The sequence below is a fragment of the Parasteatoda tepidariorum genome, chromosome 6, assembly GCF_982258835.1.
Source record: "Parasteatoda tepidariorum strain Cologne lab strain chromosome 6, Ptep-v5.0, whole genome shotgun sequence".
In the NCBI taxonomy this organism is placed as follows: domain Eukaryota; kingdom Metazoa; phylum Arthropoda; class Arachnida; order Araneae; family Theridiidae; genus Parasteatoda; species Parasteatoda tepidariorum.
In genome coordinates, this window is record NC_141760.1 from 22,646,502 (window position 1) to 22,658,884 (window position 12,383).

The window sequence follows — 12,383 nt, forward strand, 5'->3', positions numbered from 1 at the left end:
ATTAATTTTGTTTCATTGTCAAACAAATTTAGTTTTTATATTTTCGTAATAAATCATAGTAAATGATTTAAATGTTATCTTGTTTTAAATGCATAATTTTGTTAACATTTAAATTGAAGTTTATTTTTATTGACTGATTTTCCTTTTATTCTCTTTTTTTCTTATCAATAGAAGTTAATTTTCTTTGTATATTTTCTAAGGCAATAATTTTATATTATGTGCCGATTCAAACCAAATTTCTTCCTATTTTAAAATTTTCTTTATAGTAGAATTAAATATTTTTTCCGTTCCACTATAAGTGCCACTAATTCAATTAAGTCTGTTTTCATTTGGTATGTTTGAATAAGAAAAAAATGATTAAAGTATTTTTACAAGTATATTTAGTACAGAATAATTGGAATATCATTACTTGATTTTAAATATTTCAGCATTTTTTTCTGGTACTTTATTTCTGCTCTTAAATTAAGTTTTAAATATTTTTTTATTAAAAAGTAATTACCATTTATTCCATTTAATATTTGGTGATTTTGAGGTAGTATTTTTGTTAATTATGATCTATTGGTACTGCAAGTGTTTTTTTTCTTCCTGAAAATATTTGATTGTTGAATTGGATTTCATAGTATTAAAATAATGAACTGATATTCAATTCGAATCTGGTGCAAATTATAGATTGATTTTAAGGCATTATCTTTTTGATATTTTAAATCTTACATGATTTGATATTAGTATATTTTTGCAATATTGTAATAAATGTACAAAATAAAAATTTTATAATTTCTAAGCGTTTTAAATATTTTCTCTTTAAAATTTGTTTTGGTGCCACAAATTAATTGTTCAGGTTGTCAGAATTGTTTTCATGATTGTTATATTTAAAACAACACAATTTCTTTTTCGTTTATTGGGGGGGGGGTTACACTAGACATTTTAAAGTTAAACTTTTCACACTGTTAACTGTAATCCTAATTTTGAAGTCAACTATTTATTTTACAGAACTATTGGTTTAGAGTGATTTAAAGTTGAAACTTAATCCTTCAAGTAAACACTGAAGCTCTTAAGAGCCTTGGCTACACTAAAATGCCAAGGACTTAAATTTCACAGGAATTCTAATTTTGTTTAAACAGTATTTCCGATCCAAACAAATATTTCCCGGTTAATTTAAGTTTGCCACATAGAGTAGTAAAAAGTGAACGTTTCTACTTGCCGTGTAATTTGTAGATTCTTTACAAGTCTTCTGATCAACAATGGGTAGTCGAATTTCTTGGAGGTATCTTGGCGACGGTCCGGACTCTTTCAATTTCCCCCATCCTATAACTGTTCCCATCCGAACCTCTTGCGATGTCCTTCCGTTCGGAGACAGAAACATTTCGCCCATTTCTCTGTCCCCGAGGCATATGGGCAAAATGTAATCTGTGAATTTGACGTGGTCTCGTAGACGAATCATTGCCAGGTCGTTGTCGAATGTCAACTTGTTGAAAGCTGGATGTATCACAATGGACGACTGGTCAGCTATGCTTGTTTTGAATTCTTCCACTTCCTCGTGTTCTCTGTCGTATTTACCGACCTTAATGACGACTCGATCCCATCTGAGGTGTTGATAGTGGACGAAGCAATGAGCTGCTGTCGCTATCCATCGTTCATTCAGCAATGATCCTCCACAGAATGATTTCAGTGTTGGTTCCCATAGCATGACCTAAAGGAATATGTTCAAAGGATTTCAATGTGAGAAGTATTTTGGTAATACAAGTTTCGTAACACACACGAGGAAAAATTTACACATTGTTAAAAATTTTAAACTAATGTGTTGAAATTTATGTAAATTCTGATTGTCAATAGCATCATACAACTTTCTGAAAGGAATTGGGTGCTTGCAACTCGAGATGAAGAGAATCACTGATACACAAATACGTGACCTGTAACCTCAGCTCCAGTTCATAGTTTTTTTTTAAATAAATTTAAACCAGCGTTGAAGAGCAAAACCCAATTTTGAGTTTACGACTACCGTTGTTCAACTCCGCAGCCTTCTAATTTTGAACCCAATCCAGGAGACAAAGGAACTCCTGGATCAAGTATTGGGAGAAATTTGCCTTTGTGGAAAACTTTCTGATGGAACTAACCCGCATTTGACCGCTTTGCGGGAACTAATAGGCAAAGGAACTCGATGATCCGTCTACCACTGAGGATATTTTTAAGTCAGCGCTGTGGTCGGTGCGAGCCGTTTTGAACCCAGTTCGCATCACTGTAAAGCGAACGCTGACGTAATAGGTCACATGTATACGCGATCTTTTTGAAGTGCAAGTACCCAATTACAATTGTGAGGTAAATTTTAATATAATGCTCATTACAATGTCATATAGGACTTGAAAGGCTCACCTAAGCCATATGCTAATTTATTATTGTGATCTATAATCAGTCGATCTAAGCACCAATTGATTTGGTCCAGGAAGTAAATTTAAGACATTCCTTTACAAAAAAAAAAAAAAAAAAAAAATTAAGATTATTTTCAAGACAGCAGTATACTTACTTGCCATGGATATGCTCCTTTCTTTGTGTTATGGCCTCCAACAATCTTACCATGATCCATAATGGGAATATCATTAGATGGTTTGCCTGCTTTTGGTATTCCACAAACTAAACGGGAAAAAGAAAAACATCTGTACTTTTTTTAAAAAAATATTTGACTGCTTTAGAAAGTATTTTTGAGATATTTATGCAGTTAAATAACTTTTTGAAAAGTATACAATTTTTTAAAGCTGTATGCTCTTTTTAAAAATTAATTTAGGGTAGGTACCAATACCGGTATTTGCTCTGTTCGTGTAATTTAGCACACTATTAAGATTGCTGAAAAATGAGACTTTGATATGGTTTTTTATTAAAGTCTCATTTCTCAGCAATCTTAATTGTGTGCTAAATTACATGATGTTTCTAAGTTATTATCTATGTTCATGTATTTAAGTTATAATCTATATTACCGGATAACCAAGTATGAGATTGCAAAATATGATTCAACTTTATGTTTTACTATGATTTACTACCATATATTTGCATGATATTATGGTGTAAAGGAGTCTGTTACTTTCAACAGTGTAGATATTCGCTATTTTAAAACTGAAAATGTTTTTAAAAAATATAAACAAAAAATGCGTAATGGGTTTTAAAGCATTTGGTAAAATAGGTATGATTTAAATAACGAAAACGTAAAATTCCAAGCGTTTAATTTGTAGTCTAATAAGGTTTACTGCTGATTAATTAATAAGGATTATGTAGTAGTTATACATACTTTCATCGATTTTGGCTCTTTCGCTGACTTGAAGAAATGCGGAGGCTTTCTTTCGACACTTGGCTATTTCATCATAGGCGACGCAAGAATATATGCCTGCGTCATCCAGGGTGACCCTATCTACGTACAGCATTCCATTCTTCAGAATAGTGACCCTTCTACTGTTTTCTATGGGCTTTCCATCCTTTTCCCATGTAAACTGTACATTTGTACCAGCAGCTAGGCATTCCATGTAAGCAAATTCTCCCTCAGCAAAGTAGGCGTCTCTCGGGACCTTGCGGAATACTAAAGAAAAACAATTATATTGCATGTTATCAAGCAATATTGCATAGTATTAAGCAGTATTGCAACTTAAGAATCGACTGATTGCAAAAGTTCGTTCCTGCTCTGATTTGCATAAAAAAAGTTTTTTTATTTTATTATTATTATTTTTTTAATTTCCTATGAGCTGCACAATCAGTCTTCCCGATGAGCAGACCTGGTGCGTTCTCCAGAAGTGGTATCCACTCTTTCAGGACCACCACAATGGGTGAGATACCGTTGGCCATGCTACTTTGAACGTCTAGTTTCTGCCACACTAGATGGCAGCACCGAGACACTATTTGGATGCTAAAGTGCATAAAAAATGTTAAGTGTCCGATGAGGTTGCAGAGGAATGTAACCTACAAAAAATCAAAGATATAACTAAATTGGAGATAATGGAATCCAAGTAAAACTTTTCAACTGGTTTGCGGAAAAAGCATTTTTTTCGTTATTTTCGACTACATGTAACAACGTCTTAACGAAAAGAAACAACGTAAGGAAAAAGTCCCTAATATGAGAAAATATTTTTAAAATTGAGATTAGCTCATAACGATTATTATGATGTTCATATTATTACACCAGTGATTCTCAACCTTTTTTTTTGGAACGGCACACTTTTAACGATTTCGAAATTTGACGGCACACAATGACAAAAATTAGTTTAAAAGTTGTTTAATTACCTATTTTACACTGTGTTAAATAGTTTGTGATAATAATTTTGAATGTGAAATAAAATAATATGTACTACAAAAGCACATTTATTAAGGGATTAATTATTTCTTTCGACCAAGTTTTTATTAGTTAGTTACAGTTATTTTTTGCTACTTATTAATTGTTAGCCTTTTTTCTATAGTTATTAACTGTTACTTTTTTTTTAACATTAACTGTTATTTTTTTATGATTTCTTGTTAACTAGTTTTTTTGCTAATTATTATTTGTTAGCTTAATTTTTGTTAGTTATCATTCGTTAATTTGTTTTTTATATATTTGTCTTGTTAGTTATCCTTTGTTAATTTGTTTATTAATTGCATAGCTTACTTTAATGATTAGCTCCTAAAACCTTTTTTTAAAATTGTGTGTCATATACAATTTAGACACTTCCATGTTATTTTAAGATTGTCAGAGACAAGACAATCGCCGACAAAGATGTTCACGCGGTTAAAGCGTCGAAAAATTACAAAAAGTATATATATATATATATATATATATATATATATATAAGTGTTATAATTTTTATTGTATCATTTCTAATATTTGGCGACACATTTTAAGAATTTGGCGGCACACAAAAGTGCCGCGGCACAGTGGTTGAGAATCACTGTATTACACCAAATGTACACGTGACCTGTATTTATCGCGATGGATCGGCAAAAGATAAAAGCACCGTAATATTATCTCAAAAAATTAATATGTTAACAAATCTAGAAAAGTTGCTCTTATGTGGGATAGTACCAAGACATATTAAATGCGTAAGCTCTAATTGTTATAAACTTGAACCATGGCTTACGTGGACTTTGACCAAAAAAAAAAGAAGATCTTTTCATTTTTTGAGAGGAAGGTTTTGGGAACCATCTTTGTTGCAGTTCTTGACGACAATGAACATAATTTTGAAATTTATAAAATTCTTAATTATGAGGCTATTATTAAATCCACAAAACTAAGAATGAGATTGGCAGGTCATCTAATAAGGATGCACCCTGAGCGAAATAGCATTAATCGAACAATTTTAATACCACCCTCTCAAGCAAAGACCAAGAGATAGTCCCAAAAAAATAATGTGTGGATGAGTACTTTTTCATCCTGAAATTGAACTGGAAATCAATTTCTGGGAGCATATTGATAAGGAAGGTTCATGCCCACAAATGGCTGTCGTGCCATGCTGACTGATTTATTGGGAATTGAATGACTAAAAGTCATCACAAGGAATTTACTCGGATTTGACTAAAAATACGATGACCTTAATATGAGATTTTATTTTAATAATGAACTTAACTCAACAAAGGTAATTTTTTCGAACATCATCTACGCTTGTACTGTAGCCCATGGGAGGCTTCTGTTTTTTTTTCAGTGGTAACTTCCTACTACATTCACGTGTGATTTAGATTGTTTTTGGTTAAGTCCATAATCATCTTCGGCTACTGTAGAGGTGTAGCATATTAAAGGATTATCGGACATTAGATTTTATCTGCATTGTGAAAAGAAAGAAAGTTAAAAGGGAAAGTCCTTTTTATTTATCGAACCTTTGTCAAATCAGTTTTTTGTATATGAAGTCTTCTACAAAATAACTTGAATTAAAAATAGAAATTCAGTGCGTGAAGAAATTAAAACCGCCCCTACTCTTTTTTTTTGAAGAAAAACCACACAATATCTACATACTAAAAAATATTTTAAAAATGGGCGCAACATTTAGAGACTTTTACAGAAAATGGTTTAAAGCACATAATTGATAAATAAAGACTTTTTTTTTCCTTTATGAAAATGACTTGCATTTCCTTTTTAGCTTTAAATCAGGTATGAAATTTTGTAATCATCCGTACATTCAATTTTCATGAAAACTTTTGTCAATATTATTAATAAAATTTTTTAACAGCTAGCTTGAGGTGTTATTTTTCTTCAAATGTAAGTTAAATTTTTTTGAAAATCTTTCTCTCTTCTTTTTCTACCTTAGCTTTGTTTCTTTTCTTATTTAACAGCTAAAAATATTTGTTTCCAATCCTCATTATTTGAAAACAAATATTCAAAATAATTATAAAAATGCAAACATTTATAATCACAGTGGTAAAATCACGTTTTAAATATCTTATACTTTGCAACCTGTTAAGTATATTCACAATAAAGTATTTATGCTATTTAATAGTTTTAGTTTAATATATTTTTTTTAAAACTTATGAACAATAATAATCCGTGTTCTTTATTATTACAGCAAAGAGTATTAGTCGAGATGGCAGAAATCAATAGATTTCCGTTTTGAAGAAATTTCATAATAAAAATAACTTAAAAAGTTTTTGCATTTTCAAAGTTTCGTGTTAAAAATTTCGTTTGAGACCGTTTCATTTAAAAAAATGCCTAAATTACATTCACCCACCAATGCCACACGCGGACTCATTGTTTTTGGAATCACTCTGTGCAACGACATAAGCGCTCTTAGAAATGGACTCTTCTGGAGTGACGATGACGCAAGTGTATTGACCAGTCAGATGGTGGTCCATACTCTGAATCCATAGTGTCTGGTTGGTCAGTACTTTAAGTCCAGGTAGCGGCGTACCTCCGGACAGGAACTGATCATCTTTTAACCTGTTCATAAAGCAAACCATTGTTATATTGACGTAATGAAATGCAATGATTTTTTTGGGTAAATATGTGATTGAAACTTACCATCGAACTTTGGCTAGAGGATGCCTTGTGCTGCAACGTAACATGTATGGAGATCCTATCGGTAAAGTTGCGTTTTCTGGATACGTTTCAAATGAAACTTTTCCCATATCAGCTGTTTTTGAAGGTCCTGATATGGAATCTGCAATTTATACCAGACATTAATCGAAAGAATATTGTCGCGTAGAAAGAATAGAATTTACGCTGGCAAGTAGAACAGATTTATTAACAAACATCTAGAATGCACAGAACTGAAGCGTTTCAAATGGTTGTCAAAGTTGCGTTTTCTGGATACGTTTCAAATGAAACTTTTCCCATATCAGCTGTTTTTGAAGGTCCTGATATGGAATCTGCAATTTATACCAGACATTAATCGAAAGAATATTGTCGCGTAGAAAGAATAGAATTTACGCTGGCAAGTAGAACAGATTTATTAACAAACATCTAGAATGCACAGAACTGAAGCGTTTCAAATGGTTGTCAAAGTTGCGTTTTCTGGATACGTTTCAAATGAAACTTTTCCCATATCAGCTGTTTTTGAAGGTCCTGATATGGAATCTGCAATTTATACCAGACATTAATCGAAAGAATATTGTCGCGTAGAAAGAATAGAATTTACGCTGGCAAGTAGAACAGATTTATTAACAAACATCTAGAATGCACAGAACTGAAGCGTTTCAAATGGAAACGGTTTCTTCTATAAATTGTAACTTGATATGCAATTTAACCCCGTGAGAATAAAATTATAATGCTCGTGCCTCTGTAAACGACATTTATTTGATGAAAATAAATTAAACTTAAAATTCAAAAATTAAATTTAGTTCTTTTTTTTTAATGACTAAAAGAAGAGTGATGAAAATAAAATGAAAAAATTTACCTGTGGTATTTGTGAGGAAATTATATCTTAATTTAAAACCAGAGAATTCAGCAAAGTCATCTGATTGAAATCTAAGCTCAACTTCATTAGTTTTGGATTGAAGCTCCTTTGGTTCTGACATTTTCCCGCAAAATGTCCCGATGAGTTTGGAATCTAAAAATAAAAAATGAATTGTAATTAATGATTCGTATTTTGGCTTTGTTTTTAAAAAAATCAAATAGAAATTTCTATTCATTACGGCAGACAGTTTCTGAAAAAATTAAACCGGAAAAAAAAATCATTTGACTTAGTTGAAATAATATTTCAACCAGATAATTATGCTGAATTGTAACAAAATGCAGCAAAATTATTTGATTCAAGTATTATCTCATTTATATTAGTTTAGGATTGAAGCTCTTTTGGTTCCGACATTTTCCCGCAAAATGTCCCCATGAGTTTGGAATCTAAAAATAAAAGATAAATTTAATTGAAATTAATGATTCGTATTTTGGTTTTACTTTTAAGGAATTCGAAAATAAATTTCTATTCATTACGGCAGATAGTTTACGAAAAAATTAAACCGGAAAAAAAATCATTGACTAGAGATATTTGAATCAGATTATTATGCTGAATTGTAACCAAAAAATGCAGCAAAATTATCTGACTCAAGTATTATCTCAACTTTATTAGTTTGCGATTGGAGTTCTTTTGGTTTTGACATTTTCCCGGAAAAATTACCCCATGAGTTTGGAATCTAAAAATAAATTTAATTGAAATTAATGATTCGTATTTTGGTTTTGTTTTTAAAAGAAATTAAAATGAAATATCTATTTACTACGAAGCTCTTTCGGTTTTGATATTTTCTCGCAAAATGTCCTCATGAGTTTGGAATCTAAAAGTAAAAAAAAAAAAAATTAATTGAAATTAATGATTCGTATTTTGCTTTTAAAAAATTCAAAAAAAAATATCTATTTATTACGAAGATCTTTTGGTTTTGATATTCTCCCGCAAAATGTCCCCATGAGTTTGGAATCTAAAAATAAAAAATAAATTTAATTGAAATTAATGTTTCGTATTTTGGTTTTGTTTAAAAAAAAATTAAAATGAAATATCTATTTACTACGAAGCTCTTTCGGTTTTGATATTTTCTCGCAAAATGTTCTCATGAGTTTGGAATCTAAAAGTAAAAAAAAAAATTTAATTGAAATTAATGATTCGTTATTTGCTTTTAAAAAATTCAAAAAAAAATATCTATTTATTACGAAGATCTTTTGGTTTTGATATTTTCCCGCAAAATGTCCCCATGAGTTTGGAATCTAAAAATAAAAAATAAATTTAATTGAAATTAATGATTCATATTTTGGTTTTGTTTTTAAAAAAAATTAAAATGAAATATCTATTTACTACGAAGCTCTTTCGATTTTGATATTTTCTCGCAAAATGTCCTCATGAGTTTGGAATCTAAAAGTAAAAAAAAAATTTAATTGAAATTAATGATTCGTATTTTGCTTTTAAAAAATTCAAAAAAAAATATCTATTTATTACGAAGATCTTTTGGTTTTGATATTTTCCCGCAAAATGTCCCCATGAGTTTGGAATCTAAAAATAAAAAATAAATTTAATTGAAATTAATGATTCGTATTTTGCTTTTAAAAAATTCAAAAAGAAATATCTTTTTATTACGAAGCGCTTTTGGTTTTGATATTTTCCCACAAAATGTCCTCATGAGTTTGGAATCTGAATAAATAATAAAAATAAATACCTAAGTTGATTCGTAAAGTAAAGCGAAATAGACCAATCAAACTATATATAATATCATTATCATTTTTTTTTAAATGTTGGATGAGTAAAAATTTTTTGTTTTATTGTTAAAAATAAACATTTTCATTCAATAAAAGTATGGATATTATTTTTAATATTCACATGCACACGGCGTAATACTTTTGTTTGGGTAGTAATACCTGGAGGTGGGCCATCTTTAATTTGCAGATAATCATACGAACAGTTAGTATCAATTTCCATTTGTAGTGCATCGAATGTTATTGATATCCAGTAGTTTTCAGGTGCTTGCAACCATATGCTACAGTTCGCATTGTTTGGATAATTGGCAGGATAGTTTGGACTTGCAATTGTACCATTCATATCACCGCTTTCCCAGAGACAATCTGCAAAAATCAAAATCAGTTAAATATCCGTCGTAATATGTTTCCAAAATATATTGTTTCAACTACGGTTCAATAGTTCGTCTGAATGTTTGCAATCCTCCAAGATATATTTGAAGGTAACAAATATGCGAAAAAGATGATAACTTTTGACTTCGCACAGTTCTTTGTTTTGTAATTAAGGGAAATATCAATATTTCTCAAGAAAAATTTTAATACTTTTTTGATATTGTATGATATAGTTTCGATTAGTGCATTAACAGGGCTTAAATATAACAGTTGTAACTACTTGGATAGGAGGAAGCTCCGTTGTTGTATGAAATGATGCTCTTTTGCGAATAAAATACTATTTTCATAACAGTTACTCATGACTGTTAGGTTATGTTTAGTCTATCTTTAGCCAACACCGTCTATATGCTTGTTCTAGAAATGGTGCAAAACTTCAATATGAAGAAAAGCCACAGTTTCGAAAAAATGGAAAGCTTTTATGGTCTTATATTTCAATACTGAAAAATCTCTCCAATGCTATATTATCTGGACTCATAAGAATTTGCAAAAAATGAGAATTCGGCATTGATTTTGATAATTTTCGTGTAGGTGGAAAAATGTCGCCAAATTGGCGATTTTTAAAAAAGGTTTAATAACCTAAAATGTTTAAGTTATTTGTTCGTTCTAAAGTTCAGATAATTCTTCACGGAAAAATAGCATACATAATTAAAAATTATAGCTTTCCTTCAAGTGAAAGGCACGTAAACTGTAGTTTTTTTAAATTTTTCTTGGCAAAAGAGCTTCGAAAAAACATGGTAAGAATATATAATCAATTACATTTAGAATAAACCAAGAGTTTGAAAAGCGTGTTATGTTGTTGGTCTGAATCGAAAGTTATTTTGTGAAGATTTAAAATAATGCGGTTTTGGAGGAAAGATTTTTGTAAACAGCTCTCGCATATTTCTAGCTATTTCCTTGAACTTATTTTTTCACACTCACTGAAATGTTAACAGGTTTTTCCGCTAGAAGTATAGTTAAAATTTTACCCACCAAAATTATAAGAGAAAGAATTTATATTCTCAGAAAAACCATCAACGTTGACCTATAATATTAGTATTTTGAATCATTTAAATAAAAAAGGTTGGAAACCAAAAACAGGAAAAACGAAATTCTAAAGATATGCAAGATAAAAATGTATGAAAATAAATATGTATGATAAAGATATGTTTGATATATAAGATAAAAAATTTTCTACACCTTAATAAGGAGTTAAATCGAACCCTATTTCCTCTCAGGTTAAATCAAAGTATCTTGTATTCAGTACGATATTATGGTTCCATTTAGTACCGTATGAAGGTGGGAAAAGTTTTCTCAAATTGAAAAAAAGTATCCTGTAATCAAGTGTAATAAGTACGATAATATGGTTCCTTTTTGTACTATATGAAGGTGTCTAAGAATTTGCTCACGTTGAACTAAATTATTCCGTAATCAAGTGTAATAAGTACGATATTATGATTCCATTTAGTACCGTATGAAGGTAGCAACAAATTTGCTCGGGTTGGACCAAATAATCCTGTAATCAAGGGTAACAAGTACGATAATATGGTTTCATTTAGTACCGTCTGAAGGTGGCAAAAGATAGGAACGGAATTGTGGTCCAATACACTCCAAAACATTCAACATATTAGAGTACCTTAGGTCATTACTTATTAGAATTTTTATAACTTTTTTTAGGTCTAAGAATTTTAAGAATGGTTGGACAGTACTTACCACCCGTCATGATACTCCTGGTATCAATTGCCGAGTAATGTGCCCTGTATCCTTTTCTATTGACTGATTCATCAGAGTGGAAATGAAGCAACATAGTATTGCTTGAAGATTCGAAGATCATATCACCCTGGCGTCGGCATATTTGACCCATAAGAGGAGAATCTAAAGATGATATATATATATTAACAAAACTTGTCTCGATTCTTAAAAAATATTTTTGTGCGTTAAATTTGCTGAGATTCTTACTTCTTGTAGCACCGTCATATATTTGAACATAGTCATATGTGCAATTTTCCCCATATTCGAGTTCCAATGAATCGAAGTTTAACTTAATTTTCTTGTCTGGGTTGACTGTTATGAGGGTCCAGCAATCTGTTTTGTCGGGGTAATTGTTGGGAAACCCTGGACTTCTTATGGTGCCTGAAGATTCTGTTAAGGATGCTTTGCAATCTGAAAGTAATTTCTGATAAAATTAATTTTTAATGCAGTGTATTCTTTTGTTCATTTATAATTTGTTCTCGAAAAAACAATTTTCATTTTAAGACAACTAAAAATGTATGCAACACAGCGAAAATTAACTAAATTGGTTTTTATGTTCGTAAAAAAAAAAAAAAAATAAAAAAAATAAAAAAATAACATAATTAGCTCAATTGCA

General features: G+C 30.4%; 1 protein-coding gene across 2 annotated transcripts in view; it reads right to left on the minus strand.

Annotated features, from left to right (window-relative positions):
* LOC107439355 (mannan-binding lectin serine protease 1) overlaps positions 1 to 12,383 on the minus strand; it is a 32,509-nt gene that overhangs the window by 2,696 nt on the left and 17,430 nt on the right. For both annotated transcript variants that reach the window (XM_087165536.1, XM_087165535.1), the window contains exons 5-13: positions 11,975 to 12,178; positions 11,729 to 11,890; positions 9,770 to 9,973; positions 7,830 to 7,982; positions 6,956 to 7,094; positions 6,666 to 6,874; positions 3,278 to 3,562; positions 2,522 to 2,628; positions 1,202 to 1,690 (exon numbers count right to left, since the gene is read on the minus strand). In XM_087165536.1, the coding sequence (XP_087021662.1) occupies positions 1,202 to 1,690; positions 2,522 to 2,628; positions 3,278 to 3,562; positions 6,666 to 6,874; positions 6,956 to 7,094; positions 7,830 to 7,982; positions 9,770 to 9,973; positions 11,729 to 11,890; positions 11,975 to 12,178 (1,952 nt within the window). The remainder of the gene's footprint in view (positions 1 to 1,201; positions 1,691 to 2,521; positions 2,629 to 3,277; positions 3,563 to 6,665; positions 6,875 to 6,955; positions 7,095 to 7,829; positions 7,983 to 9,769; positions 9,974 to 11,728; positions 11,891 to 11,974; positions 12,179 to 12,383) is intronic.